The sequence below is a fragment of the Eleginops maclovinus genome, chromosome 23 (assembly GCF_036324505.1).
Source record: "Eleginops maclovinus isolate JMC-PN-2008 ecotype Puerto Natales chromosome 23, JC_Emac_rtc_rv5, whole genome shotgun sequence".
NCBI classification, from domain to species: domain Eukaryota; kingdom Metazoa; phylum Chordata; class Actinopteri; order Perciformes; family Eleginopidae; genus Eleginops; species Eleginops maclovinus.
In genome coordinates, this window is record NC_086371.1 from 655001 (window position 1) to 670956 (window position 15956).

Consider the following 15956-nt stretch of genomic DNA (forward strand, 5'->3'; position numbering starts at 1 on the left):
ACAGAAAGCAATCAGAGTTTTACATGGACTCTTTTAAAGAAATGTCCCTCTAGGCCAGAGCTTCTCAAACTTTCACAGTCAGGCCGCCTTGGGTAATGGAAATATTTCCGAGCCCCCCCGAACCCGGCTCCGACCTAGATTGGTAGATGAATTGTTTGCAGTTGTACAAACATTACATTTTCTCTGCTAATAATAACAGCACACAAAGATCCAGCTGTAATGTCCTATGTGATTATGGATAACTGAAATGAATGTTTTGTATTAGTTGTTGTTGTGATTTTGAAACAGAATTAAACTTGCTTTATTTAATATATATTGTGGATTCTGGGCTGCAGTACATTTACACATTTACTCAAGAACTGTACTTGAGTACAATTTTGAGATACTTGTACTTCAGGTGTTCTACTTTGTACTTCTACTCCAGTATAATTCAGGGGTAAATGGTGTACTTTTACTCCACTACATGTACTTAATCCCTTAACTGTGCATTTCTCCATCTGAATATGATGCACGTCCCCCAGTTTGAGAACCACTGCACTAGTGCCATCTGTGTTAGTTCTCCACACGGTGGCTGTAAGAAGCTCTTCACTGTCTTACTGCTGGGTCGTTTGAACTGAGGGCTGGATAAAGTAAGCACTGCAGCTTTAATGTAAAGTGAAAGCGCAGAGGGGCGATGACTCTCAGAGAGGAAGCTGCGAGCGTATGGAAACAAGAGCTGAAGGAAGAGGGAAATGAAACCAGACTTCACAATAATCCAGATTCAGAAACACACTGATGTTCCAGAGAGCGTGAGAGGAGAGGTTATCCGGAGGAAAAGCTCTAAAAACTAATGAAGTGGAGAAAGTGCAATATTAGCTTAAAAATGAAGTGAAGTGGAAGTATAAGGTAGATTCAAATGAATACATCAGGTACAAGTCACTTAAAATTGAGCATGAGGAGGCGTAACTGTTTCTACAGACTTTAGCTTTAGCTTGAGGAGGTGTAACTGTCTCTGGTGATGTTAGCTTTAGCATGAGGAGGCGTAACTGTTCCTACAGACTTTAGCTTTAGCATGAGGAGGTGTAACTGTCTCTGGTGATGTTAGCTTTAGCATGAGGAGGTGTAACTGTCTCTGGTGATGTTAGCTTTAGCATGAGGAGGTGTAACTGTTTTTCGGACTCACTGCTGTCATAGATGGGGTCGGACACGACGGGCTCAAGGCGTCGGGTGAAACCTCCGTCGCTGTCGGGGAGAAACGCTGTGAACATAAGGCGTACCACGCTGAGGTCCATCTCTTTAGCCTGCTGAGATGCTGTGCTGCAGATCACACTGCGCTGGTGGTCTGAAGAGAGGGGGGGATACTGATTAATAAAAACATTTCTCCAGTTTTCCAACATTTATCCTGAGTTTTTATAAACCTTATAACAGCAACTTTTATTAAAAAAGTGTCCCCTTAAGGTCTGAAAGATCACATGGTCCTCTCAACATGCCATGTACAGGAGCACACACACACACACACTGACCGGAGAGCTCTCGCGGGACCCGGACCTCCCCCTGCTGGGCGTCGATCTCGGGGTGGATGGAGACGCCACAGCTGTACCCGAGCCTGAAGGCCTCCACCATCCTCTCCTCCAGAGTCTTGGCCACGTTCTTCTTGGTGACGTGGAGGATGCCCAGGTTAGGGAAGCTGGCAGAAACACATCTTTGAGTCCCACACCTGGCAGCGTTACTCTGACCTGTGTGTGTGTGTGTGTGTGTGTGTGTGTGTGTGTGTGTGTGTGTGTGTGTGTGTGTGTGTGTGTGTGTGTGTGTTTCCTGCAGACCTGATGTTGGAGTCTTTGGGCAGCAGGTCGGTGACGCAGATCCCTTTATCGCACTGTTTCCCCACCAGGCTGTGAGCGTGGAGCTGGGGGAGGGGGTTCAGCGCAGTCACCAGCTGCACCACCACCCGGGCCGGACCCTGGTAGTTACTGATCTGAAACACAGACGACACCAGCGATTAGAACGCACCTCTTCAGAGAAAATTGAAAAAAACAGAAGTAGGTAGCATAAACAAGGTTTGGCTAATTTGAAGCTTATATTCTTTAAATGGTTTGGTTTATTATACGTCGCAATAGACCACTTTTTAACCAATGAAAAGACAACTTCAGCTGAAACACTGGTAAAATAAAAGGGTTTCCAGATCACTAACGTTTAAAAAGATCCTCCAAAATAAAACTGGATCCTTCTTTTTATTCCAATTAGCTGAAAGACGGAACCAGTAAAAGAGCAAGAACAATTAGGAGTTAAATACATCAAATATTGGTGAGTTGAAGACATCGACTGGTGAGAAAGAACTCCTAAATTATTAGATTAGAAAATTGGTGTTTAAAACAAATAACCTCAGCACAGTGAAAACGTCAGACGTAAAATACAGTGTTCCTGTTTCCGTTGTGTGTGTGTGTGTGTGTGTGTGTGTGTGTGTGTGTGTGTGTGTGTGTGTGTGTGTGTGTGTGTGTGTGTGTGTGTGTGTGTGTGTGTGTGCGTGTGCGTGTGTGTAAATCGTGTCGATGCAGGATTGCTGTAACGGCTGCAGGTGAATACACTCGGCGGCATTTCCTCGTTCCTCGAAACACAGCGAGCTGCAGTTGGGTTTCCTGCCAGTTTCACACTCTCACAATTTATTTGCGGTCTCCGCCTCCTGCTGCAGACATCTGATCAGCTCATTACACAGAAAACAAACCCAGAAACCTCAAGTGAAAACCAGAGTGTGTTTTAATGTGTTTTTGTTTTCTTGTTTATTTTCTGAGGTTTTACAGTTCAGGAAGGGAACGGTTTGAAGGTAGCGTTTGTTACAGCTTTCTTGAGTAGGAAACATATCCGGTTCTGTCTGATGTGTTTTAATACCTATGCTCCTTTTATGTTCTTGCTTTTTAAAACTGTCCTTGCTCTCCTAAAACCTCCACAGTTTTCTCTAGAATGGTCCTCGCGTTGCAAAACAGGCTTCAGGTTCAGGTGATTTATTTGTACCCTTAGGTAGACAAGGGATCCATCCTGACGCACACCCTAAAACCACACAGACGCACCTCTAACGAAAGTAGACCCTGCTCCATCACCGCTAAAAACAAAGTACCGACGGGGGCATTAAAGAGGCCTCTGTGAGACACTGCTACCACCTCTTCCTCCATCTGCCGGAGTAAAGCTGTCTTTATTCCACTTTGTTCTACCCTTTGAGTGCAGAGGCTCAATGAGGGTCTCCAGGTTTAGCGGTGCACTCACCGATCAGGCCCCAGTTAAAAACACACATTCTGAAGTGTGTGTTTGGAGGAAGGGGGGGGGTTCATTTATTTCTGTTTTGGTTTCCCTCCTCATTCATTTTCAGATGTTTTACCGTTCAGGACAGAAACAGTTGAATCTGTGTGAAGCTAGTGTTCACACGCTGAGTACACATCATCTTAAACCTTTCCTCTTTATTCAAATGTCTTCGCTTCGTTAAGTTGTCGGCAGCTTTCCCCATAAAATCCTAATTTTTCTAAACCCAGTCTGCTCTGATTGGTTAGCTGACCAGCTCTGTTGTGATCGGTCAACCGCTTAGAGATGTCCCGCCCCCTTAGCCTATCACGTACAATGTGTTGGAGCGCTAGCCAATAGGAGCACGGGTGTTCCGTAGTGATGTCACAGGAACACAACACTTATTGATGGATTTAACACAATTACGCAAAACTAAAAACTAAAAAGACTGAACGTTTATTAAGAAACATCTAATATGTTTACTTTTTTAAAATATGTATTGAACATTTAGCTGGTTACAGAAAAATCCACATCAGATAACATTGATAACACAATAACAATAATTAGACTAAGGTCAGAACAAATACATTTTATTACACAATCAGGCGACTGTTTGGCTTCTTGCAATGTAGTCATCGATGAGGGAGTGAAAGTCGCCTTAATACAAAAACTACTACAGGAAATGAGTATGGAATAAAAGGCTTCTGAGTGTTTGTTCTTTCTTCCTGCAGCTCCACGTCTCTGTGACGGAGGACGGTCATAGAAAATATTAGAAATGGTGTCAGTGTTTCTGGGGCAGAGTGGGCGCTCTACACCTCCAGACACTCAACACCTTTCCTGCTTCTGACGCAACTCCACTTCCTGCTAATTACACCGGCTGTCATGGGAGGAAATTCCCGCGTGTGTGAGTGTGGGAGTGTGAATTAACCTGGGCATGTTCAGACCAGCCGAGGATTCTTTAAGCCAAAACTGAACTGCAGAGACACACAACTGTAGAGCTGAAGAGACAAAGCTACAACACTCTCACAGTTATGACATTTATTATTAAGACTTTGATTTATACGCAATTGAAGGTTAAAGCGTTGCCAGAGGAGTTACCTTGGATAAATCTAACAAATCATTTTAAATGGATGAATTTACAGGGGAGGGGATTTTGATTTAGTCAAATTAAGATAGAAAGAGGAATATTAAGCAGTAACTTTATGAGAGGAAACAGATTTTCTGAACTGTTTCTTATACAGATTTTTATTATGCAGAAATCTGACAATGTAATAAAGTTAATACTAATTAAGGTTTTATTGTTAAAGTTCCCAATTTATAAAAATCCTCTTTCAAGGAGCTTCCATACTTCCCTCTGATTTAAACACCTTCTTAAATATCTGAACAACAAAGTAAAAGATCGTAGAGAAACACGATATAAAAAACAATACAATGAATTTACTGGGGATAAATTAAGATTAAGAGATTGATATTCAAACTAAAATGAATTATTGTTTTATTTGGGGTTTTTTGACCCGTTTGCTACAGGTTTGAACTTTAAATATTAAAATGTTTAAATACACTTTTATTTTAAACATTCTCGGGGAAAAAACAAAGAATTGAATAAAGAAAAATCTATATTCATTTATGTTATAATTATTTATTATTAGTTATGATTATGGAAAGGGGCTGAGATCATATTAGAGCTTAGTCAATTAAGTAGTGTATTTGAAATTACTTGATTAACTGATTCGTAATATTTACGCTCTTTATTTTGAGTATTTTTATATTAAGAGCTGTTAATCAGATTTCAGATTTTTTCAAAGTTCTAATCTAATAAATTAAATGCAGTTATTCTTAACATTTTTCCTGAAGTAAATCTCACAAATAATTCATCATCATTCCCATCACAGTTGCCTGCATTAAGGATGATGTGCGAACATGTGTTGGGACGTGTCTTCGATCTGGATTCGTGTGAATCGTCAGATGTATTTCTGCAGACTGCAGGCAGGAATCTGGGGATTTCCCATCTCCTTTCAGTCAGAACATGTGGGAGCTTCAGAAGAAAAACATGAGACATAAACTCTGTGTATTTGTGAGGGGGGGTGTTCTCAACATAGGGTCTGACAAACCACAGGGGGTCGTCTGATGTGCAGCTGGGGATTGTGGGAGATTTCAAAAGACTATAATAACATTAGATACAAACAATACGTCATTTGATTCAATATGTAGTGAATGATCTTAAATTAAAATATTACACAAGTTGTGGAACGGGAGCTAATGAATAAGGTTAAAATATGGAGACAAAACAAACAGATCAGGAAAGATTAAGGTCAAATGATACTTTTGTTGTTTGTTGTTTTGTCTGCCCTACCCCGTGTGAAGCGGCCTTGGGTCCCTTGAAAGGCCCTTTATAATTTAAATCTGCCATTATTATAAAAGAGGTGACTTTATGAGAGTTTCTGGCCCCTACTGTATGCTGACACTGCTCTCCGGGGATTAAAGAGCTTTATTTGTTTTCTTTCAATAGAAATCCCTATATTCTCGTCAAATCAGAGGTTGTTTTTTCGTGGAAAATGTTTAATTGTGACGGAGCATTCAGGCTGTCATACACTCACATACATGACAATACAAACACGTTAGCGATCTACAAGAAAAGACATGAATAAACAAATATGCAAAAAAAGACTGTTAAGGATCTTCTCCTAATAGTCGAGTTATAAACATGCCAAGGGAAACAAATGAATTAAAATGTAGGAAAGCTCCGGCTAACATCTGTTGTGTCTGTCTGCAGCAGATCTGTCATAGGTGAGATTAAACTGGACATTTGAAAACCACTGTGGCATTTATTCAACGTGGGAAATCCCCAGTAGAGAGGGGGAAGCCAGGGATGAGTCCCTAATTACCATATTAAAGATAACATTGCATAAAGGAGGTTTGAAATGATCCTCTGAAATCAGCTACCCCCCCTGCGTGAGCTTTACAGGGGCCCTATTCTGCTTTCTGTAGTGTCCCCTCTCCGGCAGTTCTACAGGTGTTAGTGCATGTCAATGGTCTGCAGAGGACACAATCCCAAAGTTCCAGAACACAGTGACATCATTACAGAACCCTCACACTGCTATTGGCTAGCCCTCCAACACATTTTATGAGATAGGCTACAGGGGGCGGGACATCTCTAAGCGGTTTGACCAATCACAACAGAGCTGGCCAGCTAACCAATCAGAGCAGACAGAGTTTTAAAATTAACTAAAAAAATAAGAACTAAACTTGATAATAGAAATCAGGAAAAAAACAACTTCATATGTTGTTTTCTTTATGGGTAAAAGATGGTTTCACTTACAGAGAAACTGTAACTGCATTTTAGATTGGCCTGTATTTTAATTAACTTCATCATTTATTTTAGAAAAGTAAAAAAGGGATATATTCAACTAGAATGAGTAAACGTTTAAACAATACCATAGTAATTCAATACAAACAATAAGTATGTTTCCAACATAAAGATGGATAATAAGATCAAACCAAAAGAAGATTAGGGCGCTCAATATCTCCCTACATGTATTCTAATCATTGCTTTACTGCTTGTTCACTTTAATATCGGCATGATTTATTTAACTTGTGTTTGTTCATTATATTAAACCCCTTTGTAGAACACCACCACCCCTCTGTCTTTAGTAGCAGAGGCTCAGCTGACAGGAAGCATGAGGACGTTCTGCTGACAGCCGACCACGCAACGCTCTCATTCTGCTCCGTGCATCGCAACGTGAAAGCACTTCCTGGACATTATTTATAGCTGCCTTATGAAGGAATGAAACCAGACCGGTGAGAGCTCTCTGATCTCTGAGCTGCACACCTCAAACAGGAGCCGGTTAAAGACACGGACAGGTTTGTATGCAGGAGAGCCTACCTGATTAAAAGGTGCAATACAGCATTTGCTGCCACCCTCAATTGAACCATCACAGTCAGTGTCTCCCGATTACTCCGTTTGTAATTGTTAAGTATATTTTAAGCAAGTCAATTATCCACATAGGCCTCATCATCTCAAAAACAGCCGTACTTGGTAAGTAAACTGGTAAAAGCACTCAGTTGTTAAACATCTGTGTTTCTCCAGTGGACACAGGGGAGATCAGCTATGAGCTAACGGCTAACAAATGCTAAGTTTCTGAGATCCAGATGTTAAGGACTATTTTACCGGAAATATAATTATCCACAAAAGGTTCACTCCTCTCCAAAAGAGTCAAACCCATGGATCAAAACGGTGAAACACACCATTAAAAGCAGTGTAACATTAAAGACCTGTTTCTCTGGTAGACACAAGGAGGAGGGGCTACAAGCTAAAGGCTAACATTAGATCGGCTTGTTTCTCTTATGATCAAAAAGTGTCTGAGGTTTTAACTGTAAGCAGAAGTATGCACATATACCCCTTCCTCTTCAAAGCAAACAGAGCTGCGGATTGAAAATGGGCAAACATACTGAATAAAGAAGTTAAAGAACATGTGTGTTTCTCTGGTGGATCAGCTACAAGCTAAATGCTAACACATGCTAACTCCCTGAAAGCTGAAGATCTGATCGCTCAATATATTTTAACCGGGAGCAGAATTATATTCAGGGATCTGTTCCTCCCCAAAACAAACAGACACTGGGATAAAAACAGTGAAAAGCACTGAATAATGAAGTTTAAGAATGTGAACATCTGTGTTGATCCGGTGGACACAGGATGGAGAGGCTGATATCTTCAGATTCAGGGTTAGGGTTAGAACACAAATCCAGTTCAAATATAGAGTTCAAAAGCACCAGGACCAGAACCAGGACCAGGACCAGAACACAGTACGGTGAAACAGATGCTGGAAACTAAAATGTAAAGTCAGTTTATTTCAGCTTCTGGCAGACGATGCTGACACGGCTCAAAGGGGATAAAAGTGGTTTATCTGGGAGGAAGGGATCCCCAAATACAGCCTTCCTATAATGCACCTTACAGGTTGTGTAAGCACGCAGCTTTACCTTGATTAAACTCACACATTGCTCTGTTATATAATGGATAACGGAAGTACACAGCTACACTAAATATATGAAATGTCGTCTTTTTCTGCATCTACTGCAGTAATTACTCGTAAATGTACCTTAACGGAGGGGTAGGTCTTCCTGTTCTTCTCACTGGTGGCTCCCGGTAATCCCCCGTGAGACGGACCCTCACATCCATACCTGAACCTGAAGCCCCGCTACGACACACACACACACACACACACACACACACACACACACACACACACACACACACGACAGGTGAGGCACGACGGACACACAGAAGCACAGGAAGTCGCGTTAAAGCACATTTGTAACATTCAGCAACAGATCATAGAAAGTGGTTTCATGGCAGCGACTCGAGGCTTGTGGGGAAACACGGGGCGAGGCATGTACAGACAGTGTGTCAGGACCATTGTAGGAAGAGAAGTAAATCCCAAAGTCCCCAAAATTCAAATTGTCTTTAAAAAACAAAATCAAGTCGAAGAATTCTGAAAAAACCAAAAACAGCGACAGTAACTTTTACATTTTCTCTAAAATACACAACAACAACAAAAGCCCTGAACTTTTAGTCACCCTAAAGGTTAAAGGTTGAATTTGTGATTTTTGTCAGATTTCTTTCTCTCGTAATTTGTAATTCAATGTTTTGTTCTTGGACTTTTACCCTGAATATATTTGACTATATTTATCCTACAATGGATTAACACAAAATATCTTCCACACAAAAATGGCTAAAGGCACCGAGATGAATTTCCTTATTCCAGAAGATCTCCTTCAGATTCAGTTTTGAATCAGGTTCAGTCTGCACATCTTTGAAGTCTACCTCGTTGCATTTAAATTCAATTTAAAGAGACTACTACTCCTTTACCCGTCTCTATAATGCATAGAATATCTTTACGCTAGGATTTAAAACAGGAAAGCAGCAAATCCTTTTCTGTGGACACGTGTAGTGGTTGGACACTTCTTAATTCATGTTTTTGGTCGATTTTAAACTAAAGTCACAAATAGCAGTACAGCAGGTTTGTTTTAACACGTAAAAGCATTGTCGTTGTTTTTCAAAATACAAAACCGGAGTAAAAGAGTCTTACATGTGAAGAAGAGTAAAATAAACAGAGAGAATGAGCTGCAGCTGGACAGATGTTGTACCAGAGCGAAGCATTTCTGACATCATGAAGAGGCGTTTGAGGACCGGTGAGTCTCACCTGTTTGGGCTGTTCTGTGATCTGCAGGTACGGACCGTCCACTGAAACAAAGACAGGAACACCCTCAGCGTTAAAAGGACAAATGTAACAAAGAATAAAACATAAATACTTTCAGTCCATTTCTGTGTACAGTTCTTATTTTCCTCTGAAAAACCTTTCATTTACTAAAGATACACACGTTGTCTCAGAAGGAAACTGAAAACATCAATAATATTCTCACCCTTCCAACAGTCCTTCAATTATGAGTAACAAACTCCTGTCAGTAAAAATCCTCAAATCTAAAATAGTGATATTTCATACATTTATTTTAAGATGTCGGCAAAAACAAAGTTGTGCAGTCAACAGATCCTGTAGCAAACATTACATTTACCTTATTGTTATCTTTATTTCTACTCCCATTATTATGAACTCTTACCTTACCTCCAACATAACGAGTAAAGCTTTCTCTTACCTTACCTCCAACATAACGAGTAAAGCTTTCTCTTACCTTACCTCCAACATAACGAGTAAAGGTTTCTCTTACCTTACCTCCAACATAATCAATAAAGGTTTCTCTTACCTTACCTCCAACATAATCAATAAAGGTTTCTCTTACCTTACCTCCAACATAACGAATACAGGTTTCTCTTACCTTACCTCCAACATAATCAGTAAAGGTTTCTCTTACCTTACCTCCAACATAACGAGTAAAGCTTTCTCTTACCTTACCTCCAACATAATCAATAAAGGTTTCTCTTACCTTACCTCCAACATAATGAGTAAAGGTTTCTCTTACCTTACCTCCAACATAACGAGTAAAGGTTTCTCTTACCTTACCTCCAACATAATGAGTAAAGGTTTCTCTTACCTTACCTCCAACATAACGAGTAAAGCTTTCTCTTACCTTACCTCCAACATAATCAGTAAAGGTTTCTCTTACCTTACCTCCAACATAATCAATAAAGGTTTCTCTTACCTTACCTCCAACATAATCAATACAGCTTTCTCTTACCTTACCTCCAACATAATCAATACAGGTTTCTCTTACCTTACCTCCAACATAATCAATAAAGGTTTCTCTTACCTTACCTCCAACATAATCAATACAGCTTTCTCTTACCTTACCTCCAACATAATCAATACAGGTTTCTCTTACCTTACCTCCAACATAACGAATACAGGTTTCTCTTACCTTACCTCCAACATAATCAGTAAAGGTTTCTCTTACCTTACCTCCAACATAATCAATAAAGGTTTCTCTTACCTTACCTCCAACATAATGAGTAAAGGTTTCTCTTACCTTACCTCCAACATAACGAGTAAAGGTTTCTCTTACCTTACCTCCAACATAATGAGTAAAGGTTTCTCTTACCTTACCTCCAACATAACGAGTAAAGCTTTCTCTTACCTTACCTCCAACATAACGAATACAGGTTTCTCTTACCTTACCTCCAACATAATCAATAAAGCTTTCTCTTACCTTACCTCCAACATAATGAGTAAAGGTTTCTCTTACCTTACCTCCAACATAATCAGTAAAGGTTTCTCTTACCTTACCTCCAACATAATCAATAAAGCTTTCTCTTACCTTACCTCCAACATAACGAATACAGGTTTCTCTTACCTTACCTCCAACATAACGAGTAAAGGTTTCTCTTACCTTACCTCCAACATAATCAGTAAAGGTTTCTCTTACCTTACCTCCAACATAACGAATACAGGTTTCTCTTACCTTACCTCCAACATAATCAATAAAGCTTTCTCTTACCTTACCTCCAACATAATGAGTAAAGGTTTCTCTTACCTTACCTCCAACATAATCAGTAAAGGTTTCTCTTACCTTACCTCCAACATAATCAATAAAGCTTTCTCTTACCTTACCTCCAACATAACGAATACAGGTTTCTCTTACCTTACCTCCAACATAACGAGTAAAGGTTTCTCTTACCTTACCTCCAACATAATCAGTAAAGGTTTCTCTTACCTTACCTCCAACATAACGAATACAGGTTTCTCTTACCTTACCTCCAACATAATCAATAAAGCTTTCTCTTACCTTACCTCCAACATAATCAGTAAAGGTTTCTCTTACCTTACCTCCAACATAATCAGTAAAGGTTTCTCTTACCTTACCTCCAACATAACGAATACAGGTTTCTCTTACCTTACCTCCAACATAATCAATAAAGGTTTCTCTTACCTTACCTCCAACATAATCAGTAAAGGTTTCTCTTACCTTACCTCCAACATAACCAATACAGGTTTCTCTTACCTTACCTCCAACATAACGAGTAAAGGTTTCTCTTACCTTACCTCCAACATAATCAATACAGGTTTCTCTTACCTTACCTCCAACATAATCAATACAGGTTTCTCTTACCTTACCTCCAACATAATCAATAAAGGTTTCTCTTACCTTACCTCCAACATAATCAATAAAGCTTTCTCTTATCTTAGAGGTTGTAAAAAAGTATGAAGGATATTTATTTCTGACACTTGTGGGCACTTCAAATGTTTTCCAACAGTTATCAAAGAAACTCAACTGGGTTTCTGTTGTATTCATGGTTTACAGTAACTGTATATTACTTTAAACATCTTGTTTGATTCTCCCTGTTTCTACTCATTACTGCGTTGTTTCTTTAGGGGAGCAGGACTTTTATTTTGCTGTGAAAACGAGTCAACAAAGAGGAAAAAGTGACAGCCTGTGAGTGTTCAGGGGAATAAACAACATGTGTAACGCAGTATTCATCCGTGGCACTATGATTCATGATGAATCACCCACATGTTAATATGTTATTGTGTTAATGTATATAACTGTGGAGAGAGTTTCCCTGCTAGGCCTGAAACAGGAAGTGAGAGCTGAGAAAGAAACCAACAAAACGTCACGAAACTCACCTTTCACTTTGCACTGGCTTTACACATCACGCTGTTTCTACACTTTACACATTTGTTTTCCAAACTCAAATCATACTTTCTGATCGTTTCTTCTGCAGTTTCTATTCCCAACATCATTTATCTGACAGTTTCAGCTTTAATTAAAGAAGCCCTATATTTTATTTCCATAATTATTTAAATGGTGTTATTCACTTCTTTTTGAAAAGCATTATGAAATGTTTGAGATTTTGTATTATTCATTATTATTAATACTAATAATGTGTTATATATGTTGAAAAAGCCTAAACACCTTACTTCTAAATATTAAACTTTACTTCATTGGAGCACATTTGGTTAAATAAATTGCAATTATAATACGTCTGTAATTATGACTTAAGAAACAGGTGGATACAGTTTGAAAAGTTGGTTAAAGGTAAAACCCAACAAACAGTAACGTTGGACGTCGGAGTAGCAGGTGAGTAAAGCCGTGAAGCTGTTTAATAAATGAATGTTTCATCAGCAGCAGGTGTGAGACTCACCTGTCCTCAGAGACGTTGTCTGGGACATCCCGGGGAAATGAGTGAACTCCCAGGGCTGATCCATCATCAGGTTTTCGAAAATCTGCACGAAAGGTTGTGTAAATAATAATCTCATTAATAAACAAAAAATACCTTAAAAATATGATTAATAATGAATGAGCAATGATATACTTTAAATAAACAGTCAAATTAAGAGAAAATAAGAAAATCATATTAAACAAAATATGTGTTTAATGTGTTCACTTTATATTTGAATATGTTAAATGTGTTCACTTTATATTTGAATATGTTAAATGTGTTCACTTTATATTTGAATATGTTAAATGTGTTCACTTTATATTTGAATATGTGTTTAATGTGTTCACTTTATATTTGAATATGTTAAATGTGTTCACTTTATATTTGAATATGTTAAATGTGTTCACTTTTCTGCAGTGTTTCTGTTAATAAAGGGTTACCTGGGTGGAGGTGTGCAGGTAGTGGTCGTCTGCAGCCATGGTGTCTGTAGAAACAGAGGTAAAGTCTATTAAATAAATACCCTGATAATAATGCAAGCGTTACCCTTCATTATATCATGCATTTATAATAATTGAATTTATGTTGCATTTGATGTATTCATAGATAGTTTGATGTAGGTATCTCTATTTCTGTATTATTCATGTAGTTCTTTAATCATTGAATGAATTCATTCATATTGACTATTATTAAAAGCCTAAAACGTACTTAAATATCTGACTATGCCTAACCTGAGTTTAACAGCAATACTTGTATTATAATTAGAAGACAGAAGGTCATTTAGTTAATAAATAAACTAACTAATTATTATTTATTAACAAACAAATAGCTGACAGGTGTTGTTGGTGCCGCTGCCAGGTGGCAGCCTGTGGCAGCAGCTCTTATTGATAGAGTTTTTAAATACTTTATTCTTTATTCTTCTTTCACGTATTTACATTCACTTTTACTTTTTTATATTTGTATTTTTTAGTTCTAATTATTTGTTTTGCTTCTTTTTGTATTTCGCTGCTGCAACGAAAAGAATTTCCCAGTTTGGGATAAAAAAAGTACTGATTCTGAGTGTTGCTGTCTGGCACCGCGCGTTCCCGCAGTTCCACATGTACGCGCATGTATGACTTGTGATAGCTCTCTGGCTAACAGTTAGCAATACAACGAGACTGTTATTGTTGTTGTTTGTGTCGTTAAATCGAGCATTTATGAAAAAAAATGTGTTTAATGTTAGAAAATCTACATAAGTGACACATGTACAGTGATTGTTGTCCTGAAAGAGTCAAAGATCTGCCGCTTCAAAGGGATCTTTCACTGTTTAAATAAGTCATTCAGATTAAAATAAACACTAAATAGTAGATTTATACAAGCCGAATTCAAAAATAGCTGTCACATATACCATAAATATGTTTAATTCTGATGTAAGACATTCCTTCATTTGATGGGATAAAGAGAACTTTAAATTCTCGTTTTTTACGCAAAGTTTGGTTTGACTCGACACCAAACTGTTAAAAATGTGCAAGCTGTTGTCACATTTTCTCGTAAGTCACATTAAATAAGTAATTCTGATTCAAATTAAAAATGAATACTATATTTATGAAAGACGAATTCACAAGGGGCTGTCATATAAACCATATATACAGTTATTATTGATGTAAGACATTCCTGCATTTGTTGGGGAGAAGGTAAACTTTAAGTTTTCATTTTTAACACAGAGTTTGGTTCGATTCCCTACAGCTAGCTGGGAGCTTTAATAGAAATCAACTTGAATTTACTATGAGTATTATTAAATAAAAACTCTGAAATTATAATGTAAATGTATAAGTTTAAAGAAATCACACATTTACAAGTGAAAACACTTACATTTTCCGACGCTAAAGGTTAAATAAACTCTAAATACTATATTTGAAAAAGCCGAACTCTTAAGTGGATGTCATATAAACCATAAATATCTATATTTCTGATGTAAAATATTTTTGTATTTTTTGGGGAGAAAGACGACTTTAATTTCTCATTTTTAGCGCACAGTTTGGTGTGACTCCCTGAAGTTAAACAGCTAATAAGGAAGTGGTGCAGCACAACAAAGCACTGTTGTAACGGATCAACGTTATATTCAGTAAGTCATTCTGATTTAAATAAACACTTAATACTATATTTAAATAAGCCGAAGTCAAACGTGGATGTCATTCATACTACATATGTATTTATTTCTGATGTAAGACATTCCTGCTTTTGCTGGGGAGAAATACATTTTTAATTTCTAATGTTTAACAGAGAGTCTGGTGCGACTCCCTGAAGTTACCTGGATAATAAGGAAGTGGTGCAGCACAACAAAGCACTGTTGTAACGGGTCACGGATATATTACAGGAGATCAATGCAAACACCCAGCTGTGATTTAATAAAGTGGTTATTGAATCTTACCTGGTTATCTTGGTCGGGTTAAGAGTCGGACTCTCCACATGCACTATGAGTGACACTTCACTGAAGTTGACTTTATTCGCTCATTATTTCGCCATGCTGGAACCACAGGATCCATTTGGTTTAATTGCAGTGCGTCATGACGTCATTAGCGCCAATGGAGAGAAATTGGTTTTAATCCGAGGGAGTAAAACCAGGTGTTGATTTTAATCCTGAGAAAGATCAGGTAAAATCCTGCAGGTGAAGTTTGACTCTGTGTTCATAAAGTCTATTTCCTTCCCCACTGGAAATTCCCCGTGACGTTTAGAGAGAGGAAGGAACGGTAAGAGGTCTCACTCTGAGGCGGAAATATTTTTATTAAATAATAAAAACTTTTAAAATCATTTTATTGCCCTGAAGGTTTCGACGAAAAAAAAAAATGTCTTGAGTGTATAAAATATAAATATATTAAGAACATGTTATCATTTATTATTTTATGTCGCTTTGAATTTGGTTTTGGATTTAATGTAAATTCATAATGTCAGTATTTCATGAAATGAATATACATTATAATTATGAGAAATTAAATTAGATAAAAACAAAAACTCTAGTATTTCTCTTTATATTTAAATTTATTTTTAGTAATCTTTATTTAGCATTTTAAATGTTTTTTTAGTCGAGTTGTAAAATAAGAACTTATCAGCACCTTTCAAC

The 15956-nt window shown here is 38.0% G+C and overlaps 1 protein-coding gene across 1 annotated transcript in view; it reads right to left on the reverse strand.

Moving 5' to 3' along the window:
• Positions 1-15554, reverse strand: part of nfkb1 (nuclear factor of kappa light polypeptide gene enhancer in B-cells 1) — a 28861-nt gene extending 13307 nt beyond the window's left edge. The window contains 8 exon segments of the mRNA XM_063876159.1: positions 1163-1321; positions 1503-1666; positions 1803-1954; positions 8346-8444; positions 9450-9490; positions 12842-12923; positions 13300-13343; positions 15267-15554. Of these exon segments, the coding sequence (XP_063732229.1) occupies positions 1163-1321; positions 1503-1666; positions 1803-1954; positions 8346-8444; positions 9450-9490; positions 12842-12923; positions 13300-13338 (736 nt within the window). The 5' untranslated portion in view covers positions 13339-13343; positions 15267-15554.
• Positions 15555-15956: the final 402 nt, after the last annotated feature.